Source organism: Hemitrygon akajei, chromosome 8 (genome assembly GCF_048418815.1).
Source record: "Hemitrygon akajei chromosome 8, sHemAka1.3, whole genome shotgun sequence".
NCBI classification, from domain to species: domain Eukaryota; kingdom Metazoa; phylum Chordata; class Chondrichthyes; order Myliobatiformes; family Dasyatidae; genus Hemitrygon; species Hemitrygon akajei.
This window is the reverse complement of record NC_133131.1, coordinates 16,013,484-16,036,455: the sequence shown is the minus strand read 5'-3', so window position 1 is coordinate 16,036,455 and position 22,972 is coordinate 16,013,484. Positions and strand designations below refer to the sequence as shown.

The following is a 22,972-nucleotide window of genomic DNA, read 5'->3' as shown; positions in this document are numbered from 1 at the left end:
AACAATTCTGAGAGACTCTAGAGAATACATTGGATACATGTCAACTTTGGCAGAGTTTGCAGACCATTACTTCCTACAAAGCAAAACCCAACATCATGAGTGGCAGTGATGCTTCACTACCAGATGAGTTCAATGCCTTTCATGCTCGCTTTGAAAGGGTGAATAAAATCACAGCTATGAGGATACCTGCAGCATCCAGTAACCCTGCGATCTATGTCTCAGAGGCTGACATCAGGCTGTCTTTCAAGAGCATGACCCTCGCAAGGCGGTAGTGTCCGATGGAATACCTGGAAAGGATCTGAAAACCTGTGCCAACCAACTGGCGGTATTTAAAGACATTTTCAATCTCTCACAGCTACAGTTGAAAGTTCCCACCTGCTTCAAAAGGGCATCAGTTATACCAGTGCCCAAGAAGAGCAGTGTGAGCTGCCTTCATGTCTATCGTCCAGTAGCCCTCACATCTACAATGATGAAAGACTTAGAGAGGCTGGTCATGCCTAGAATCAACACCTGTCTCAGGAAGGACCTGGACCCTCTGCAATTTGCCTATTGCCACAATAGGTCTACAGCAGATCCGATCTCACTGACTTTCCATGTGTCCTTGAATCACCTGGACAATGCAAATACCTATGTAAGGATGCTGTTTATTGACTATAGCTCAGCATTTAACACCAACATTCCTACTGTCGTGATTGAAAAGCTACAGAACCTAGGCCTCTGTACCTCCATCTGCAACTAGATCATCAATTTTCTAACTGGAAGACCACAATCAGTGGGGATTGGAAATAACATCTCCACCTTGCTAACAATCAACACTGGCACACCACAGGGATGTGTCCTTAGCCCATTGATTGCTATTTTCTCTCTACACCCAAGACCGTTTGGCTGGGTATAGCTCAAATGCCATCTATAAATTTGCTGATAATTCAATCATTGTTGGCAGGATTTCAGTTGGAGATGAGAGGGTGTACAGGAGCAAGAGATACCAGTTTGTTGAGCAACAACCTTTCACTCAATGTCAGCAAACTCAAAGAGCTGATTATGGACTTCAGAAAGGGAACACAACCAATCCTCATGGAGAGATCAGAAATGGAGAGAGTGAGCAATTTCAAATTTTTGGGTGTCAATATTTCTGAGGACCTAACCTGGACGCAACATATCAATGCAGCTATAAACAAGGCAAGACAGCGGGCTATATTTCATTAGCAGTTTGAGGAGAATTTGATATTTTTCAATATGAAGGGCATCAAAGAATATCAAGCTTAAGTTTATTGTCATTCAACCATACGCATATATACAGCTAAATGAAACATTGTTCCTTTGGGACCAAGGTACAAAACACAGAACATGCAGCTAATATATTGTATTTACGATCTAACAGACAGACAGTAGCTACAGTACAGCATATGTAGTTACAATAAAGCACAATACAGTCACAACATAATAGTTCAAGTATAGCCTGAAGGTTGATGGTCCATGAGATGTTGTTCTGGAGCCATGTCTTTGTAAGAATAAGCATGTAGCAGTTCCTCATCTCATGTTGGGTCAGTTGCAGACAAAGTTAATCCAGTTTGTTTTCTTGGGAGCAAACATTGGAGAGCAGTATTGACATGAGAGTTGGCCTGCAGGGTTTAGCATTTTAACTTGGGATGGATTCTAACGCGCTCTCTCACACCGCTACTAGCGCTTTCTTTCCTGGGTGGCTGTAACAGGTTACACCACGGAATGAGAGCCTGGTCTGTGCAATAAACCACGGCTACACAGCTCCTCTGCTGTTTGTGTCACTAATGTGGAGTTAATATAGGGTTAGTACAAGAAAGCAGCTCTGAAATAAGAGGATAGTCATGATCTCATTGAATGGCCTACTCTTAAGTCTTTATGTTCTCAATCTCTATGGTATCAGTGTGCTGTGGAGTGAGTATACTTTTTTAAAAGAAGTCTTTCTTTTATCTGAGCGTTCCCTGCTCTGATTCGCAATCGAAAGGATTTCTTCCTTGCAGAGCTAATTTTGATTACTATAATGAAACATCTATGTTTTATAGATGTTTAGTGCAATATAGAGCAATAATGGACTTTCTAATATATTACTTCTGTTTTTGCACTATTTTTAATCTAATGTATATACTTACTGTAATTGACTTTTTTTTCTCTTTCCTAAATTATGTAATGTGTTTTACCACTGCTGCTAAGTCAACAAATTTCATTACACACACTGGTGTGACACACTTGATTCTGATACTATCACATTTGCAAACTGTACATAATGTTTAGCATTTTATCAATGGGAACGCACTTTTAAGATGTCATTCAATTAAATGGTTTGGTGGTTTTCAGCATGTGTTATGGCTGTTTCATCACCTTGTGGTGGAAAGCAAATCGATTAATAGGGTGTCCGAATGCTGACTTCATTGTATGTTTAACCATGAGTCTAAATCTAACATCTCTGTTCTTTCTGGCTGTCCACTGTCTAATAGAGGGGAGTACTGAACCACCCTAAATCATTGACTGTAGCGCAGAAAACCTGTAGCACTATGTCTTGAAAGGAAGTATTGTAAAATTCTAACCAGAAAGAACACTGTGACATTCTGGCATGTTTGCCTGTGTCCCATTCAGTCTATTAAATTATCTTCCCAGTTATGCATAAAAGTGTGACCTGTATATTGGATCGCAGTTTATCTTCCTCTCATTGGACTTTTGAACAGCACTGTGTGGTCCATTGTATATTTGTTATTACTCCCAGGAAAGCTGTTGACCTGTTTTTAAGTACTTTCTTGGACAAAGACGTCTGCTGTTTCACATCTAGATTGCAAACGATACATATTCGACAATGTTTCTATGTGTTGTGGATTAAATGTAATTTTCAGCAGTTGTAGTGGTATTATGTTGCATCTATAAAGACTTCTTTGTCAAACTAAGTCTTTTTTTTAATCTGGGCATTCCCTGCTTTGTTTTGCAATCAGAAAGATTTCTTCCTTGTGGAGCTTATTTTGGTTACTATAATGAAACATCTATGTCATATAGATGTTTAGAGCAATAATGAACTTTTAATACTGATTCAGTTTTTGCAAATTGGAAGTATTTCAAAATAGAGTGCCTTGAAAAAGTATTCAGCCCCCAACCCTTTCTTCACATTAAAGAGTTTTACAACTAGAGATTTTGATCAATCTAACTGAGAATTTTTATTTGTCAATCATATGCTCCTTTTTTTCCACTGTAGAGCCCAAGCAATTAGGAACATGGTAAAACATGAAAAACTAAAAAATCAATGTGAAATATTTGCTCTCCATAAGTGTTCATCTCCCTTTGTTCAGTACTTAGTTGAACCACCTCTCACAGCTATTACAGACAGTAGTCTTTTTGGATAAGTCTCTACTTGCACAACATGATGGAGCAAGATTTGTCCATTCCTCATGCTTTGCCCAGTTAGTTGGGTAGCGGTGGTGGACAACAATCTTAAGGTTTTGCCAGAAATGTTTGATCGGTTAAGGTCAGGACTCCAACTGGTCCACTCAAGTGTATCAACTTTCTTCATTTGAAGCCACTCCATGGTTGATCTGGCACACGTGTCGGCAGCGTGTTTTGAGTCGTCGTCCTGCTGAAAGACGAAATTCCTCCCCAGTTTATACTTTCTGGTAGAGGCTGCAGGTTTTTATCCAGGATCTTCCTGTATTTAGCAGCATTCATCTTCCCAACAATCCTGACCAGATTTCTAGGTCCTGCTGGTGAAAAGCAGCCCCTACCTCCACCATAATCTGTGGTACCTGGCTGATGCACAGCTTTAGATCTGCATCACACGTACTGCTTAGTGTTGAGGCCAACAATTCCACTTTAGTTTCATCTGACCAGAAGACCTTCTTCCTCATCTTTACAGTATCTTCTAATTGACACATTTTGCACAGTGTTTATGGGCGAGGATATGTTGTTCTCAGCCAGGGATTCTTCTTTGCCTCTCTTCCATAAATACCTTTTTTATGCAAGGCCTTAAAGATTTGCAGCCATTGACTTCATCTCTAGTTACAGCCACCAGCTTCCGCAGCTCATTCAGTAGCCTCTCTTACAAGCGCAGTTCTTCTCCAATGACTAAGTTTAAAGGGGCAGTCTGACCTAGGCTGTGTGGCTGTGGTTTCACAGTGGATTGCATTGAGCTCTGAGGTATGTTCAGTGTCTTTCAAATGGTCTTCCCCAGATTTGTGCTCCTCTCTTACCATTTCCCTGACATGTCTTGAATGCTCTTTTGTCTTAATTTTGGTTTGGTCTTTTGAAAATCTACCATACAGTTGAACCTTACAGAGAAAGGGATTATTTATTCTTAAGAATTCATTGAAAAGGGGTGGTCTTGAATCTTCTATATCAAAGAATTGGGTGAGTTAACTAGAACACTAGAATACAAAGGCACTGTACAGGCCCTTCAGCCCTCGAAGTTGTGCCGACCCATATATTCCTTTTAAAAAGAAGTACTAAACCCACACTACCCTGTAACCCTCTATTTTTCTTTCATCCATGTGCCTGTCCAAGAGGCTCTTAAATAGGGTCTCGGCCCGAAACGTCGACAGTGCTTCTCCCTATAGAAGCCGCCTGGCCTGCTGCGTTCCACCAGCATTTTGTGTCTGTTTCTTAAATACCTCTAATGTTTTAGCCTCCACCACCATCCCTAGCAAGGCATTCCAGGCACCCACAGCAGCCTGTGTAAAAATACTTACCCCTGATGTCTCCACTAAAATTCCCTCCCTTAACTTTGTACATATGCCCTCTGGTGTTTGCTATTCATGCCCTGGGAAACAGGTACTGACCACCCTATCTATGCCTCTCATAATCTTGTAAACCTCTATCAACTCCCCTCTCATCCTTTTTACGCTCCAAAGAGAAAAGTCCAGGCTCTGCTAACCTTGCCTTATAAGACTTGTTTTCCAATCCAGGCAACATCCTGGTAAATCTCCTGTGCATCCTCTCCATAGCTTCCACATCCTTCCTATAATGAGGTGACCAGAACTGAACACGATACTCTTAAGTGTAGTCTCACCAGAGATTTGTAGAGTTGCAACATGACCTCTCTACCCTTGAACTCAATCCCCCTATTAATGAAGCCTAGCATCTCATAGGCCTTCTTAACTATCCTATCAACTTGTGCAGCGACCTTGAGGGATGTATGGATTGGAACCCCAAGGTCCATCTGTTCCTCTTAAGTAACCAGCCATTAACCCTGTACTCAGCCTTCTGGTTTGTCTTTCCAAAATGCATTGTTACGTACCCCGTAAGTGGGTCACTTACCAGCAAAGATAGAGAGGTCCGTTGAAGTCTGATGGTACTATTTTTAAAAGTCTTTATTTATAAAGGGGCACAAAAATAGGATTAATACAAACATTCAGATAATATATGTCGTCAATACTCAATCTAAAAGTGCGGGTATAATCATAATCATCAATAAGAAATAACTCTATCGTTTGTCTAGGGGTTACTGTATTGTCCAATGAAGAAATAAAAGTCAATTGTCATTAAAGATGCAGCTCTTTTGGGTTGTAGAGAGAGACAGTCTTAAACTTGCCCGTGTCTTTTATGAGGCCGATCCGTTGAGTCGGGGGAGTTGGTTCCCCGTTGTTAGTTCAAAAATCGTTTCTGTAGTATCAGCCACCGGCACCCAGGCAAGGGAACCGAACGCATGTGGCTTCCTTCAAATGGCTTCCCGCTATTACGGGATCACTAGCGTTTCTTCTGGTGCGTCTGAGGGGCCGTCTCTACAGCCCCTCTTTTTATCTTGACTCGCAGGGTAGTAGATGTCAGTCAGGTTGGGGGTGATGCAATCTCTCTCTCAACCAGCCCACTTTGCCCGAGGGCTTGCATGTAGCATAGTCCCCAATCCACAAATGTGTCTCCAAGAGACAATGGCCAATGTCGCGTTATTTTGCATCGCCGGGGAACGAGGCATCCTGCACGTCTCTCTCCCATTTCCTGGGTCCTCTGACCCAACCCACTAGTGCCCTTGCGATTCTCACAAAGGAGGGGGCTGCGGGCATAACAGCATCACCTCACACTTATCAGGATTGAACTCCATCTGCCACTTTTCTGCCCAACTCTGCATCCTGTCTATATCCTCTTGTAACCTTCGACAACCTACAGCTCCATCCACAACTCCTCCAATCTTCGTGTCATCTGCAAACTTACTCACCCATCCTTCCACCTCTTCATCCAGGTCATCTATAAAAATCACAAAGAGCAGGGGTCCCAGGACAGATCCTTGCGGCACTCCACTAGTCACCGACCTCCACGCAGAATACTTTCCTTCCACAACTACCCTCTGCTTTTTTCCTGTAAGCCAATTTCTTATCCAAACAGCCAAGGTTCAATTGATCCCATGCCTCATGACTTTCTGGGTGAGTCTCTCCTGGGGGACCTTGTCAAATGCCTTGCTAAAATCCATGTAGACCACATCTACTGCCCTATCCTAATCAATTTCTTTTGTTACCTCTTCAAAAAACTCAATTAGGCTCGTGAGGCATGTGGCTTCACAAAGCCATGTTGACTATCCTTGAGTAGACTGTACTTCTCCAAATGCTCGTAGATCCTATCCTTAAGAATCCTTTCTAATAGTTTGCAGACCACTGACGTAAGACTCACCTGTCTATAGTTCCCAGGATTCTCCCTATTACCTTTTTTAAACAAGGGAACTACGTTTGCCATTCTCCAATCCTCCGGCACCTCCCCTGCAGCCAAAGAGGATTCAAAGATCATAGCTACTGCTCCAGCGATCTCTTCTCTCACTTCCCACAGCAACCTGGGGTATATCATGTCCGGCCCTGGCGACTTATCAATCTTAATGTTTTCAAGAAGATCCAACACTTCCTCCTTAATCTCCACATTGTCCAGCACACAGGCCTGTTCTGTTTCAACCTCACCCTGATTTTCACTTGTGAATACTGAAGCAAAGTATTCATTTAGGACCTCCCCAAGCTTCTGCGCCTCCAGGCACGTTGCTTTCTTTATCCTTTAGCGGCCCCACCTTCATTCTTGTCATCCTTCTGTTCTTCACTTATGCATAGAACGCCTTGGGGTTCTCCTTAATCCTACATGCCAAGGCCTTCTCATGCCGCCTTCGAGCTCTCCTAAATCCTTTCTTAAGCTCTTTCCTGGCTACCCTATATTTCTCATGAGCCCCTCCTGCTTCCTGCTTCTTATATCTAACATATGCTTCCTTCTTCCTCTTGATGAGTGGCCTCACGTATTTCGTCAGCCACGGTTCCCTTTTCCTACCATTTTTTCCTTGTCTCAGTAGGACAAACCTATCCTGAACCCAGCACAAGTGGTCTCTAAACTTCCTCCATATTACTTCTGTGCTTTCACCCTTGAACATCTGTTTCCAATTTACTCTTGCTAGTTCCTGAATCATCCCTTCATAGTTAGCCCTTCCCCACTTAAGAACTTTCCCATTTTGTCTGTTTTTATCCTTTTCCATAGCCATGCTGAAGCTAAGAGAGCTGTGGTCACTCTCACCAAAATGTTCCCCCACCAAGAGGTCTGCCACTTGACCAGGTTCATTACCCAGAACTAGATCCAGTATAGCCTCTCCTCTCGTCGGCGGGTCCACATACTATGTCAGGAATCCTTCTTGAACACACCTGACAAATTCAGCCCCACCTATCCCCCTTGCAGTCAGGAGGTGCCAGTCAATATGAGGGAAGTTGAAAACACCCAAAACAACAACCCTGTATTTCCTGCACCATTCTAAAATATGCCTGCTTATCTGCTCCTCGGTGTCCCAAGAGCTATTTAGGGGCCTATAGACTACTCCCAGCACAGTGACTGATCCCTTCCTATTTCTGACTTCCACCCACACTGACTCAGTGGACAATCCCTCTGCAGCGTCCTCCCTTTCTATGGCTGTGATACTATCCCTGATGAATAATGCTACTGTCCCCCCCCCCTCTTTTCTACCTCCCACCCTATTCCTTTTAAAACACCTAAACCCCAGTACTTGCATCAGCCAATCCCACTCTTCTTCCAGCCAAGTTTCAGTAATGGCCACAACATCATAGTTCCGCATACTGATCCATGCTCTAAGTTCATCTGCTTCAGGAGCATACGTTGGTAAGGTAATAATGTATATTGCAATTGAGGAACGTTAGTGGAGTAATTGCATTTCACCCAAAATATTACTCCAGTATGCCTGAAGTTTGGGACAAGTCCAAAAACAATGGGTGAGAGTTCCAATATTTCCTTTAAATGAAATGGAAAAGATTCTGAAGATGGAGCTTGAACTGGACCCAGTGTCTTTTCTCTTAGGCTTACCCAGCAGTCGTATTATTAATGCACATCAGAAAAAACTTCTTAACTTCCTGACTTTTTGTGCGAGGAAGAACATTTTACTTTGTTGGATATTCGATAAGGCCCCTGGACTTTCTGGTTGGCGTAAATTAATCATGGAATATGTTCCTTTGGACTTTTTAACATGTACACTCAAAAGCAAATAGTTTTCATAAAACATGGCAACCTTTTCTACAACACGTAGATGTAAACCTGCCTGCTATACTGATAACGGCTTTTGTATAGGATGTTGTGGCGATGTCTATACTTTGATGGAAGTGTTCTGATACCTGATATCTGTGAGGGGGAAGAAATGTAAATGTCCCTGGAAATTGAAATTTTTGTCATACTGAGCAAAAAAAAATTTTTAAAAAAAGAAAAAGTGGAGTAATTGCAAAGGAATGAATACCTTTTGGTTACAATTTTGATTGTTAATTTTTAAGAATTTGTTGACAGGTTCTGGATTTTTTCTTTCTGATTTAAGCCAATTAGGGTGTCTTAAGCCCCAGGGCCTGACAAGGTGTTCCCTTGGACCCAGCAGGCAGCAAGTGCAGAAATTGTTGGGGGCCCTCGCGGAGTTATTTAAATTATTTTGGCGACAGGTGAGATACCAGAGGATTGGAGGTTAGCCAATGTTGTTCCATTGTTCAAGAAAGGCTCTTAAAAATTAAACCAGGAAATTATAGGCCAGTGAGCCTAACATCGGTATTGGGAAAGTTATCGGAAGTTATTCTGAGGGACCAGATATATAATGATTAAGGATAGTCAGCGTGGCTTCATGTGTGATGGGTCATGTCTAACCAATCTTAGAGTTTTTCAAGGAAGTTTCCAGGAAAGTTGATGAAGGCAAGGCAGTGGGTGTTGTCTACATGGTATTTGACAAGGTCCTGCATGGGATGTTGGTCAAGAAGATTCAGTCGCTTTCGGCCTTCAAGTTGAGGTAGTAAATTGGATTATATAGTTGCTTTGCAGGGGAAGCCAGAGAGATGTTGCCTCTCTGACTGGAGGCCTGTGACTAGTGGAGTGCAGCAGGGATCAGTGCTCGGTCCATTGTTGTTTGCAATCTATATCAACAATCTGGATGATAATGTGGTTAACTGGGTCAACAAATTTACTGATGACACCAAGATTGGGGGTGCAGTGGACAGTGAGGAAGTCTATCATGGCTTGCAGTGGGATCTGGACCTGTTGGAAAAATGGGTTGAGAAATGGCGGATGAAATTTAATGCAGACAAGTGCGAGGTGTTGCATTTTGGTAGGACCAGCCAGGTTAGGTCTTACACAGTGAACGGTAGGGCACTGAGGAGTATGGTAGAACAAAGGGATCTGGGAATACAGATCCATAATTTATTGAAAGTGGCATCACAGGTGGAGAGGGTTGTAGAGAAAGCTTTTGGCACATTTGGCCTTTATAAATCGAAGTATTGAGTACAGGAGATGGGATGTTATGTTGAAGTTGTATAAGACATTGATGATGCCTAATTTGGGATATTGTGTGCATTTTAGTTCCCCTACCTACCAGAAAAATGTAAATAAGAGTACAGAAAGAGTACAGAGAAAATTTACAAGGATGTTGTCGGGTCTGGAGGACCTGAGTTATAAGGAAAGATTGAATAGATTAAGACTTTATTCCTTGGAATATAGAAGATTGAGAAGAGATTTGATAGAGGCATACAAAACTACGAGGAGTATAAATAGGGTTTATTCCACTGAGTTTGGGTGGGACTACAACCAGTGGTATGGGTTAAGGGTGAAAGGTGAAAAATTTAAGGGAACATAAGGGGAAACTACTTCACTCAGAGGGTTGTGAGATTATGGAATGAGCTGCCAGCACAAGTGGTTTACGCAAGCTTGATTTCAATGTTTAAGAGAAGTTTGGATTGGTACATGGATGGAAGGGATATGGAGGGCTCTGGTCCTGGTGCAGGTCAATGGGAGTAGGCAGTTTAAGTGGTTTCAGCATGGACTAGATGGGCCAAAGGGCATGCTTCTGTGCTGTACTTTTCCAAGACTTTATTTGATACATGCCCAGTGGTTTGTAGATTAGCTCAGAAAGTCCTACTTCAATATATTTTAAATTTTAAAAATGAGACAGTAAAATGTAAAAATAGTTGTGGTGGATGAAAACTTTTTCAAGGCACTGTAACTACTAATTTACAACTAAAAGCAGCTTCTGTGAATGTCTTGAAAGTCGCATCTAGTTTTGCCCAAGAATCTCCAAGTCAGGGGTAGGCAACCTACAGCCCACGGGCCAGATGTGGCCCGCGAGCAAATATTGGGATACTATGCTTATCCAGCCCGCGAGCGGTTTTTCCTTATTCAGAGTGTTTCATGCAACCACACTGATGGACATGCATGGCATCTTGTAACACTGGCCCCAGGTTCCGTTTTGTTCCAAACCAAACACTGGTACATACGAATGATGGGAAGGCAGACTACCTTATTAATACGTATTAGATACTCTCTGTGCACACGCAGGTTTTCAGATGGGATCGTTCAAATTTGTAAACAGAAACAGCGTCACTGTGTTTTAACAAGAAATCCACGCTAAATATCCAAATATTTACACGTACTATGATACTTGTTGAATAACTTGTGTTTCGAAATAAAATCGAAGAAAAATATTCCAATGGCAATGAATGCAAAACGCAGAAAGGTAGACACTGAGTGCCGAGATTTCCAAGACACTTGGACACCAGATTACTTCTTCATCGAGCAAGCTGGGAAACCAGTTTGTCTCATTTGCCTAGAAAATGAGACAAAGGTCCAAGAATTTAGAAAAGAGTTTTCATCTCGTTTTGCTGATTTTCACTTGCATGCAATGAGTTCAAGCTGTTTGCTACTCCATTTGATGTGGAAGTGGACACTGCATCAGAAATTTTTCAAATGGAATTGATTAAGATGCAGTGTGATGACATATTGAGATCGAAATTTCATTCTGAAGATGTGTCAGTGCTTGACTTCTATAGAAAATATATTCATCCAAGTGGGAAGTATCCTAACTTAGTGGACCATGCAAAAAAGATGGCATCATTGTTTGGCAGCACTTATCTGTGTGAGCAATTATTTTCAAAAATGAAGCACCAAGAACCATTTGAGAACAAGGTTGACTGATGCCCATCCAGATAATGTCTGCTGTTGGCTTCAACAAGTCTGACACCCAATATTGAGAGGCTTTCAAACAACAAACAGCATCAAGTTTCACATTGATTTATCGACTGTTTGCATTAAAATTTTATTTTTTATTATACTTAATTTGCCACCATTCAATGCATCATGTTCATACGTTTTATGTTTAAAGATTCTTTGTGTCCTTTTAATAGATTCAAAAGATGCCTTGATTGAAATAAATTGCAACTAAACTGAGTTCTTTGATTACTAATTGGCATCCTTGGTTAAGCACAAATGATTTTCTAGCATGTGTTATTCATTAATTTGAGGCAAAACATAACTAGATGTATTTAAATGGATAATTCCATTTATCTGGCCCACCGTCCGCTCATTAATATGTTATCCGGCCCACAGAGGCAAAAAGGTTGCTGACCCCTGTTCTAAGCTATGAGAATTAAATGCTGCCATGAGATGAAAAAGGATCATAAAAATATCTAAACCAATTCCACTGGTAGCTGTTTGATGTAGGCACCTGGCTAGAAGCTAGTTTGCAAGTGCATAACTTCCAGGTGACTTATTGTAGGCCAATTTCTGAATTTCAGATAATTCTTCATAATTGAAGCCAATCAGTAACAAACACTAATTATCTCAACACAAGACTTGTGCCAGTGTTTTGCTTAGCCTAGCTTCAAATTCCACGAAGTATGTGTGAACGTTAAAATGGCCGCTGATAATTCTTTCATGCATAGGATCTGTACAGAATCAGTTCAAAAGGATGTCCAACGTTGATTATACTGGTATGATTGATGTGCATATACTTGGCTTTGTGTTCTCTTGTCAGCAGCGTGCAGCAAATGAATTACTGCTCTTCAGCGTCTAATAGATTACACCTTCATCACGTCCAAAGGCTTGCTTGAAGTAACAATTTAGTCCCAATATTAGATGAAGGATATGATGATTTATTTAACATTGTTTACATATTTTAAAACGGAACAACTTGTTTAAGTCTTCCAGGAAGCGTTTAGGATTTTCTAGAATCTGACAAGTGTGCCTGGTAATATGAGTTGAAAGAAGGAAAGTGATTAGTTGAGCTAATGTATTTTTTGTTTAAAGATTCAGCACGTTACAGATTCTTCTGGCTCAACGAGCCACACCGTCCTATTACACCCATGGGTCCAATTAACCTACTAAGCTGTATGTCTTTGGAATGTGGGAGAAAGCGGAGCACTTAGAAACCCACATGGTCACAAGGAGAACATCCAAACTCCTTACAGAGAGACGGAATTGAACCTAAGTCACTGGTACACTCTGACTGCAGAATGCTGAATCATCGCTACTTCAATACCACCTGCCCAGCCTACAATTTACTATCAAAGGGGACAAACATACGGGAATTTCATTTCTTGCCTTTAAACTGAAGTCCCCACTCAGAGAGTTAGTTTATTTATTTAGAATACAGCATTTAACAGGCCCTTCAGGCCCAATGAGCTCACACAACCCAATTACACCCGTGTGACCAATTAACCTAATAACCTATATGTATTTGGAATGGTGGAGAACCAGAACACCCAGAAGAAATCCACGTGCAAGCAAATCCCTGGTCACTGGTGCTATAATAGTGTTATGCTAACTACTACAGTACTGTGCTGCCCCAAAGTTTGAGTGTTTTTAATATGAAAAATGTCAGTTAAATCTGGCAGGAAAGAAAGACTTAAGAGAAGTGACCTAAAAGAAGACATTAAGATTATATGGAGTATGATAGTGTAGACACAGAGAAAGAATATCTACTTACAGATATGAGAAGTAAATTAAGAGCCATATGTATTAAGAGCCTAATAATCACGAGCAAATCTAGTGGGGTAGATGTTTGCAACTGTATATGCTGTGCTCCACTTAGTGGATGCTTGTTCAGTTTGGACCCCTCACCCATTCTGCAATTTAACTATGACCACTGAACCAAAATTCTTAGCGTTTTGTATTTGCAGCCCCTTCCATCTCACTCTCCTCCCCCACCTTTCCAGTGTTATTAGGTAATAGGGAATTCAGGAGAAACTGCTCAACCCAGAAAGAAGGTTATTGTGGCCTGAAGCACTCTGCTACATGGGGTAATTGAAGATTCCTCTGTAGTGGCATTTTTAAAAAGAAAGAAAACGTATGAGCGAGAAACATTGATGAGGTGAGAGAAGCCCTGTGTGGAGCCTCATCTCTGGCATGGACCTGTTGTGTCAATTGAATTGCTTGTGTGAAATAATAAAATGTAAAGGGCCTCACAGAATTCATCTCCTGAAAATGGATGATTTAGAATAAAAGCAGGTACAAAATGTCATGTTCAGCACACAGACTGGAGTGCGTTTGCTACCCATGCCACCACAGACTCTCAGATTAACATTGACTTATATACCAAATCTGTCCTTGAGCACATCAACAGGTGTGTAGATAGAGTAACATCACAAAAACAAACAAAAGTTTTCCCCAATCAGAAACCATGGATGAAGAGAGAGGTTCGCCTCCTGCTCAAAGCCAGAGATTCAGCCTTCAGGTCTGGAGACCAGGAGGCTTACAGCTCAGCCTGAGGAGGGGAATCTCTCAGGCTAAACACATTTACAAACAGAGGATCGAGGAGCATTTTAACTCCTTGGACCCCCGGCGCATGTGGCATGGCATACAGATTATTACAGACTTCAAACCACCTAGTACTGTGCCCCCTTCCAGCTCTGTTTCCCTCCCTGATGAGCTCAATTACTTCTATGTTCGCTTTGACTGAAGGAACAAGGAGGTCACCCTCAAAGCGGATCTCCCACCTGGTGAACTGTCTCTCTCACTTTCCACCTCCAACGTTTGCGCCACCCTGAGCAGGGTGAATGTATGGAAGGTAGCTGGTCCGGATGGAACACCTGGCTGTGTGCTCAGAGTCTGTGCAGGGCAGTTCGCCGGGGTTTTCACGGACATTTTCAATCTGTCCCTGGCCCAGGCAGTTGTTCCCACAAGCTTCAAGATCGCCACCATTGTGCCAGTGCCGAAGCATTCCACTGCCACGGGCCTGAGTGACTTCCGTCCAGTTGCACTCACCCCCATCATTGCAAAGTGCTTTGAGAGACTGGTTCAATCACATCTGAAGTCCTGTCTGCCCACTACCCTGGACCCCCATCAATTTGCCTATCGCACCAACAGGTCAACAGAGGACGCCATCTCCACGGCACTCACTCTGCCCTGACCCACCTGGACAGTCCCAACTCTTACGTCAGAATGCTGTTCATTGACTTTATTTTGGCATTTAATACTGTGATCCCCTCCAAACTTCGCCAGCTTGATATCAGCACATCCCCCTGCGATTGGACCTTGGACTTCCTGACTAACAGAGCCCAATTTGTTAAGTTAGACAACTTCTCCTCCTCCTTTCTCACCCTGAATACTGGTGTGTCTCGAGGCTGTGTGCTGAGCCCTCTTCTGGTTCACAGCAGAGGTTCACCTATGACTGCGTTCCTGTACATGGTTCTAATTCTAATTCTAATTCCATAATCAAGTTTGCAGATGACACCACAGTGGTTGGCCTAATCAGAAGGGATGACGAAACGGCCTACAGGGACGAGATCCAGCACCTGGCCACAAGGTGTGCCGACAGAAACCTGGCCCTTAACATCCAGGAGACCAAGGAGATCATTGTGGACTTCAGGCTCGCTAGGGCCACACTGATGTCCCCATCTACATCAATGGAGCTGTAGTGGAGTGTGTATCAAGCTTCAAGTTCCTTGGTGACCACATTTCCGATGATCTCACCTGCCCTGAACTCCTCCATCCTGATCAAGCGCCTTTATTTCCTGCAGAGCATCAGGAAAGCTCACCCCTGGCCCAGGATACTGACAGACTTTTACCACTGTACCATTGAGAGCATACTCACCAACTGCATCTCAGTGTGGTATGGCAATTGTCCCATATCAGACTGCAAAGCACTCCAGTGGGTGGTGAAAACTGCCCAGCGGATTATCGGCACCCAATTGCCCACCATTGAGAACATCTACCATAAACGCTGCCTGGGCAGGGCGAAAAGCATTATCAAGGATGCATCTGACCCTAACCATGGACTTTTTACTCTCCTCCCATCCGGTAGGTGCTACAGGAGCCTCCGCTCCCACACCAGCAGGCTCAGGAAGAGCTTCTTCCCTGAGGCTGTGACCCTGCTGAACCTCACATCACAGCGCTAAGCAGTATTTAACCCATATTGTACTGTCTCAGTACTTTTATATTTGTGTGCTGTAGCACTTACTTTTTATTCACAGTTATTTTGTAAATAACACTATTCTTTGCATTTCTGGTTAGATGCTAATTGCATTTCATTGGCTTTGTATCTGTACTTGGCACAATGACAAAGTTGAATTTAATCTAATCTAAAATATACATTAACCTTTCAGTATGCTTTATACATTGTAATGTATACAAAGGTATACATTAACCTTTCAGTGCAAAGGTGCTCTGTTTTGTAGTGTAGCTGCGTCCTTCTCACTCAAAGAATGTTGTTTAATTAGGAAACCTAATATCCCTGGATTAACAGTCACATGCAGTCATAAGAAATATTACTGTATACTAGTATTAAATATAGTTCTTGGGCACAGTTCAGTGTGGAAGGCTCTTAAGGAAGTAATCGATAATACCATCTCTGTTCATATATTGTGTGAGTAAGATGTGTAGAATATTTTGAGTTTAAACTACAAAGTGTGTAAATTGCAGGTTTAATTAAGAAGCCATGGATATAATCTAACCACAATGTGTGATGCAGGAGGGATACAGACCAAAAGTAGGGGATTCACTAGTTAAGTACTATTAAAATGGAGCTGTTTAAAATGAAGCAGTTATTACAAAAATGTTAATTGTGTTAGAACTCTGAGAGTCTGGCTACTTGACAAGATTAAGAGGATGAGAGATGAGACAGGTAGGTTTCAGTTGTGAATTATGAACGTGTAGTCTGATGTAGTTAAGATAATAGGGGGCCTGAAATCTTGGCCTAATATTGAGAGTATTGTTGATATCAGTGAGGACAAGTACGGTAGGTGGAATGAAGCACTCACATGGCCAACCTGCATATTATCTTGTAGTTGTCAATCATCATCTCTGCCTTTACTTTGTTTAAAGACAGACAATTATAACTTGACAAATCACAGAAGCTTGACAGAGCTCCCCATGCATACTCATATTGATTGGTGAGTGTTTAATTTACAATAATTTTTCTATGTATCAAGTTGAATTTTTAGTTTTTGGGTTGTGAGCGTTAAATGGTTACAGCTTCTAATGTACAAACTGGGCTAGTTAAAAGTACTTTGTTTTGTGGAGCACTTTGTAATTATAATTACAGAGAATGGGGGGATAGGTCATTCTGTAAACAGTTAATGTTTTGCATGCTGAAATTCTCAATAATAGAAAATATTTGCAAAACCTAATTAATAGCTGTGACAAAATTAAAGCATATTTTTGAGAATGCTACCATGTGGTAACTGGCTTGATGAAATTCATAAAAGATCTTTGCCTTCAACAGAACCATAATAGTTTTTGCAGATAGTTCCTATTTCCTGCTGAATGAAAGGAAGTGTCCCCGTTTATGGCCTTTCAAACCAGCCTACCACTGACAGTTTCCTAGCTTGACAGGGCACAGCTTGTTCAGTGTTGATTAAAGCAGTGAAGCCTATCTTTCTCTTGTGAGACTGGACACCTTTCTTAATACATTGACATTTTGTAATGACTGGCTTCTGGTCAGGGTTCTGCTTAAAGTAACCATAAAGTCTCTGCTCCTGCCAACCTGTTCCTTACAGGTGAATAACAGTATTATAAGGTAGTTGTGAATTTACTTTTGGTATATGCATTCTAGTTATAGTTAATCGTCAAATTTTAATTATTTGTCTGCCTGCCATCCGTTTTATCATTAGGAATAAATGTGTAACTCAAATAACGTGAAAAAGATCTTGCTTTATATAGTAAATATTTGTACTCTTGTATCACGCCATGATGGTACAAACCATTCCAGCCAGTAAAGAGAAACAGTGAATGTTTGAATCAGTAAGGGAGCTTCAGGCCTCCCACAGCAGTGAAGAAGTCCAGAAGTAAAATTCCATGCAGTTTATTTTTGTTCTATATATGTTCTGAATGAGCTGGTTTATTAATTTGGCATATTTGTGTGTTTATTGCATGTATGTGTTGAAATATATTTTTGCTCATGGTTTTTGAATTTGTACGTTGACTGAAAGCTCTATTCTTCCAATTGACAGAAAAAGCCAGAACCTGCGCCACCTCCTACAAATCCAATCCTGGAGGATGAAACTGGAGTGGATTGCGACCCTGAGAAAGAAAGTGATCTGGAGAAGGTAAAAAGGGGGTAAAGAACAACTAGAATAAGGCAGTGTTAATTAATTTTATTTTCTTGTCACCTTTTTGATGTGAGTTCCTCAGCTAACTGATGTGTTGCGAATAGAGGCGAGGTCTGCAAGGTTACTAACTTCCAACTTGGGGCAATATTTTGAAGGAAGGCAAGTTCATTATATACCCTGTGGAGTCTCAAGTGGTAATTGATAATCCTCCATTCTGTTTAAGATACTGGCGGAATTGTGCTTATAAACCACTTAGCTAATGCAGGATCATATTGGCAGGAAGACTATTAGGCAGAACCGATTTCTGACCTGTCATTTCTGCATTTATTTATAAAAAATGAAAATGCTTCATGCAAGCAGCAACCAATCCCTTTGGTTTCAGTCCCTGCAGTATGGTTTGCATCCTGCAAAACACTGAAGCAAAAATAATTCTGTCATCGATCCATCAGTGCAATCTAGATTTTAAGTCAGTACACACAATTACTGGAGAAATTCAGCAATTGTGGTCAAAATAAACTGCAGGAGGCCCAAGATCTTTTTCTTTGTGAGTGAGTTTGATTTGCAGAATATATTTTTAAAAGATACTTCCACTTTGCTGAAAGCTTAGCGGATTTCATGAATAAAGGAAGCGCTTGGCGCACTCTTTGTGTGCTGAGTGAACTGGTTTCAATCAGTGGCAGCAATGGAATTATTATGATTGGCTTGATCTGATAACTCTAATGATTGAGTAGCCCAAACCGTTCTTATGAAATAGCACTTTTGGTGTCTATGGAACTGAACATTGTATTCACAAGACTATGGAAAAGCAGTGAATAGTAAAACAAAACAAAGATCCTTAATGAATAACTTAATTAATGTTTGAGGAGAAAAAGAGCTTTACATTATTATTGGTCTCCAATAGCTTTGTGGTTTGTGTAGGATCCATTTGGTGTACAGACCGTTAAGGGAGTAGCATTGTGTTCCTTTGTAAAAACTTAAAATAATTATGTACATCCAAAGTGTTTAATATGATTCAAGTGATAGGAATTAAAGGGCAGTGATAAATTTGTTTTCAAGGATGGTTGGAAAGGAGAAGTGGATACAATAGGGTCTTTTAAGAGACTTTTGGATAGTTACATGGAGCATAGAAAAATAGAGGGCTATGGGTAAGCCTAGTAGTTTCTAAGGTAGGGAGATATTCGGCACAACCTTGTGGGCAGAAGGGCCTGTATTGTGCTGTAGGTTTTCTATGTTTCTATGTGAGGGAGGCTTTTCAGTGTGGTTGCCAGTGGCAACCTGTGCATCCCAGTATACTCCATCCATTTATTTGCATATAGAAATAGAGTAAAAGGGTAGGGGTATGGAGGGCTACAGTCCTGGTGCAAGTCGATGGGAGTAGGTAGTTTCAATGGCTCGGCACAGATTAGATGGGCTGAAGGACCTGTTTCTGTTCTGTATTTTTCTATGACTCTAAAAGGTGGCCAAATTCTCACAATACATTTAAGTAAGAGTTACAAATAAGAGTCAAAGAGTTAAGGGGAGCTTTAAGAAGATAGTGATAAATTGGAATGGTCAAAAAGCATGAAATGGAGTTTAATAAAACAGCAAATGTGAAGAAGTTAATTTGTTAAAATGAAATCAGAGTAGTTCTGCACTTTAAGGAGTGAAAGTTGAATGGTATGTAGGGCAGATCAGATTCACAAAGTGATAGAGTGGAGTGGGTGAAACCATTTAACGAAAGCTAATGGCCTATCAGATGTTGTGGCTACCAATATAGCCACACACTGCTGATTAGAAGGCACAAACATATTCCTGTCCAGTTGTCTGCTGATTTATCCATGGCCTGAGAGTGTGATCTCCAGGGTACTTTTAGTCTCTCAAATTGACATGCTTCTTGATGGATGATTTGACCTGACTTGATCTCTTGAGACAGGATTGTTAGTCTAATATGTGAACTTGCCATTTCCCCTGCTAATGATTGATTAGCAGGGGACATAATGTGTTTAAATCTTTAAATGATTAAATTAGGAGAAGCAGATAAGGTAAGAAATACTAATTAGTACCATTTTTCTTTACTGCACTCTTTTCACTTGCTGTCATTCCTTCTGCTTGCCTAATCGACTATGATGCTTCAGAGATGCATTGCAATTCTTTGGTAGCTTTTTGGAATATTTGACTTGTGCTTCTTTAATGAGATTGTCAAAAATCTTAATTTGCAAAGTAAAAAGGCTTGTTGAGGCCAAAAGTTAAAATTGTGTGAGAATTATTGTGTTATTAGTCGCACTTCATGATAAATGCTTAATATGACCCTGTCAAATTCTTGCCTTTAAAAGGAAAGTGTGATTTAGTTTAAATCCAAGGAAGTTGCATGATCAGCCTCTTCTATCCACCCACCAATGCCATAAAATCCTTTCATAAGTGGGCACAGTGGTGAATGGTGATACCAGGAATGGCATTGACATTGACCCATGTTGTGAATACTCCATTATTGAAATAAAACGTGCTGAGAAATGTGTGCATTTACATTCTGAGCTGTCAACATTTCTTCAAGTTCAGAATTTCCTTATGAATGCACAAGTCCCGCCCATTCTTCCTCTTGTGAGTCCAGCAAAATTGTGTGAATTTGCAGCAATTTCCCAGCACCCTTCCTGGGGATGTCTGTCTCCTGTGTGGGTGCCAGTTTATTCTTGGTGCAGGTTGCGTGAATCCATTCATTTCCACGGGAGTAACGGTGAGGGACAAGGGAATTTAGGTCAACAGGGCACCTGCCTTCCCCTCCGCTCCCCCGCTGCCCTCCACCCCATCATCCCATTCTAACCCTAAAGAACAATGTGATAATGTTGTACCAAGTGGCCAGAATAAAGCTAGTTCTTAGCAGCAATGAATCTGCAGGAAGTAACTGCTACTTGCTATGTCATAATTTGTCTGTTTTCAATTGCTAGTGTGTATCCAAGAGAAAGAATGATTGGAAAATGTTGAATTCACTCAGTACAGCACAGTAGAGGGCATTTGACTCATGATACTGTGCCAATCTTTTAACCTACTCCAAGATCAATCTAACCCAAGGGTTCCCAACCATTTTTTTGCCATGGTCTGCTACCATCAACCAAGGGGTCTGTGGATCCCAGGAGAGGAATCCCTGATCTAACCCTTCTCTCCCACATAGCCCTCCATTTTTCTTTCATCTATGTGTCTATCTAAAACTCTCTTGCATACCCCCAATGTATCTGACTCTACAACCACCCCACAATACTTTTCAGCATATGTCTCTTGTAGTAGCGATTGCTGCCATGGGGAAAAGTCTTTGTCTGTCCATCCTATGTATGCCTCGTATCATTTTATACATCTCCATCAAGTCATCTCTCATCCTTCTTCCCTCCAAAGAGAAAAACCCTAGCTTGCTCAATCTTTCCTCATAAGACATGCTCTCTAATCCAGACAGCATTCTGGTAAATCTCCTCTGCACACTCTTTAAAGCTTCCATGCCCTTCCTCTAATGAGGCAACCAGAACTAAACATTATATTCCAAGTGTAGTCTAACCGGAGTTTTGTAGTGCTGCAGTACTTCATCGTGGATGTTGAACTCACTTCCCTGATTAATGAAAGCCAACACACCATATGCCTTCTTAAGCAGCCTATCAGCCTGTGTGGCATCTTTCAGGGACCTGTGAACTTGGACCTCAAGATCCTACTGTTCTTCCACACTGTTTACAATCCTGCCATTAACCTTGTACTCTGACTTCAAGTTTGACTTTCCAAAGTGTATCACTTCACATTGCTCCGGATTGAACTCCACCTGCCAATTCTCGGCCTAGCTCTGCATCCTATAAATATACAGTTGTAACCAATGACGACCTTCTACACTATCTACAACACTGCCAGCCTTAGTGTTATTTGCAAACATACTAACCACATCTTCATCCAAGTTATTTATAAAAAATCACAATGATTAGGACTCCCAGAACGGAGCCCTACAGAATACAGCTAGTCACTGACCTGGAATCCATTCAAAATATGCTCCATCAACTACCACCCTCTGCTTTCTGTGGGCAAGACAATTCCAAATCTTGGTGAACGTATAACTGAAATACACCTCATCCACTGCTCTGCCATTATCAGTTTTTTTTGTTGCTTTCTTGAAAATTCAATCAGGCTCATGAGGAACAACCTGCTCCTCACAAAGCCATGCTGACAATCCCTAATATGTCTATGTTTCTCCAAATGCTTGTAAATCCTCTAAGAATCCTCTCCAATAGTTTGCCCACCACTGATGTAAGAATCGCTGGTCTATAATCCCAGGATTATCCCTATTACCTTTCTTGAATGTAGGAATAACATGTGCCATCCTTCAATTTTCTAGTAATATTTGAAAGAGGCACCTGTTTTCTCTGATCCATGTAAAAGAGGTTCCTAAAAAGTTGTATTCCAGGAACACTGTTCTTTCTCCACTCAAATGATTGCTATCAGTGACATTTAGTCACTATAATTAACTCACTACTTCTTTTAAAACATGCCAAATTCTGTCACCTAGATTTAGCAATGATCTGGCTACGGAACTTCCCAGTGCCCAAACATTTTAATTCCAATTCATGTGTGGCATGTCAGTCCATGCCTCCTCTTGTGACACGATGAGGCCACCCTCAGGATGGAAGAGCAACACCTTATATTCCGTCTGGGTAGCCTCTAACTTGATGGAGACTTCCAGTCACCCTCTCCCCTCTTCTATTCCCCACTGTGTTCTCTTGCCTATCATCTCCCCTTGGGTCCCTTCCTCCCCTTTCTCATGTAGTCCACTCCCCTCTCGTATTAGATTACTTCCTCTCCAGCTCTTTACCTTTCCTACCCACCTGGCTTCACCTATCACTTTCTAGCTATTTTCCTTCCCTTCCGTACCTTTTTATTCCTGCATCTTCCCCCTTTCTTTCCAGTCCTGATGAAGAGTTTCAGCCCAAAACGTTGACTATTTAATCATTTCCATAGATGCTGAGTTCCTCCAGCATTTTGTGTATGTTATATGCCAAAAGTCCTTTGGTAAATAAAAGCTTCCTTAAGGATGATGCTGGAATTTGGAGCAGCTTTGATTTATCTGCTGACTCTGCTTAATAAATTAAATTGGAACTGTGGGAATGGTTTCCTAGCCTGAGTAAGCTAGATTCAAAACCACCAAAAATACAGCTAAGAATCAGGACTTGTTTTTTCTCTCTCTTTTGAGTGGAAAAAAATCTGGCTTTTGT

The 22,972-nt window shown here is 41.3% G+C and overlaps 1 protein-coding gene across 1 annotated transcript in view; it reads left to right on the top strand.

Annotated features, from left to right (window-relative positions):
• vps53 (VPS53 subunit of GARP complex) overlaps window positions 1–22,972 on the top strand; it is a 274,888-nt gene that overhangs the window by 93,516 nt on the left and 158,400 nt on the right. The window contains exon 12 of the mRNA XM_073053325.1: window positions 17,661–17,756. Within this exon, the coding sequence (XP_072909426.1) occupies window positions 17,661–17,756 (96 nt within the window). The remainder of the gene's footprint in view (window positions 1–17,660; window positions 17,757–22,972) is intronic.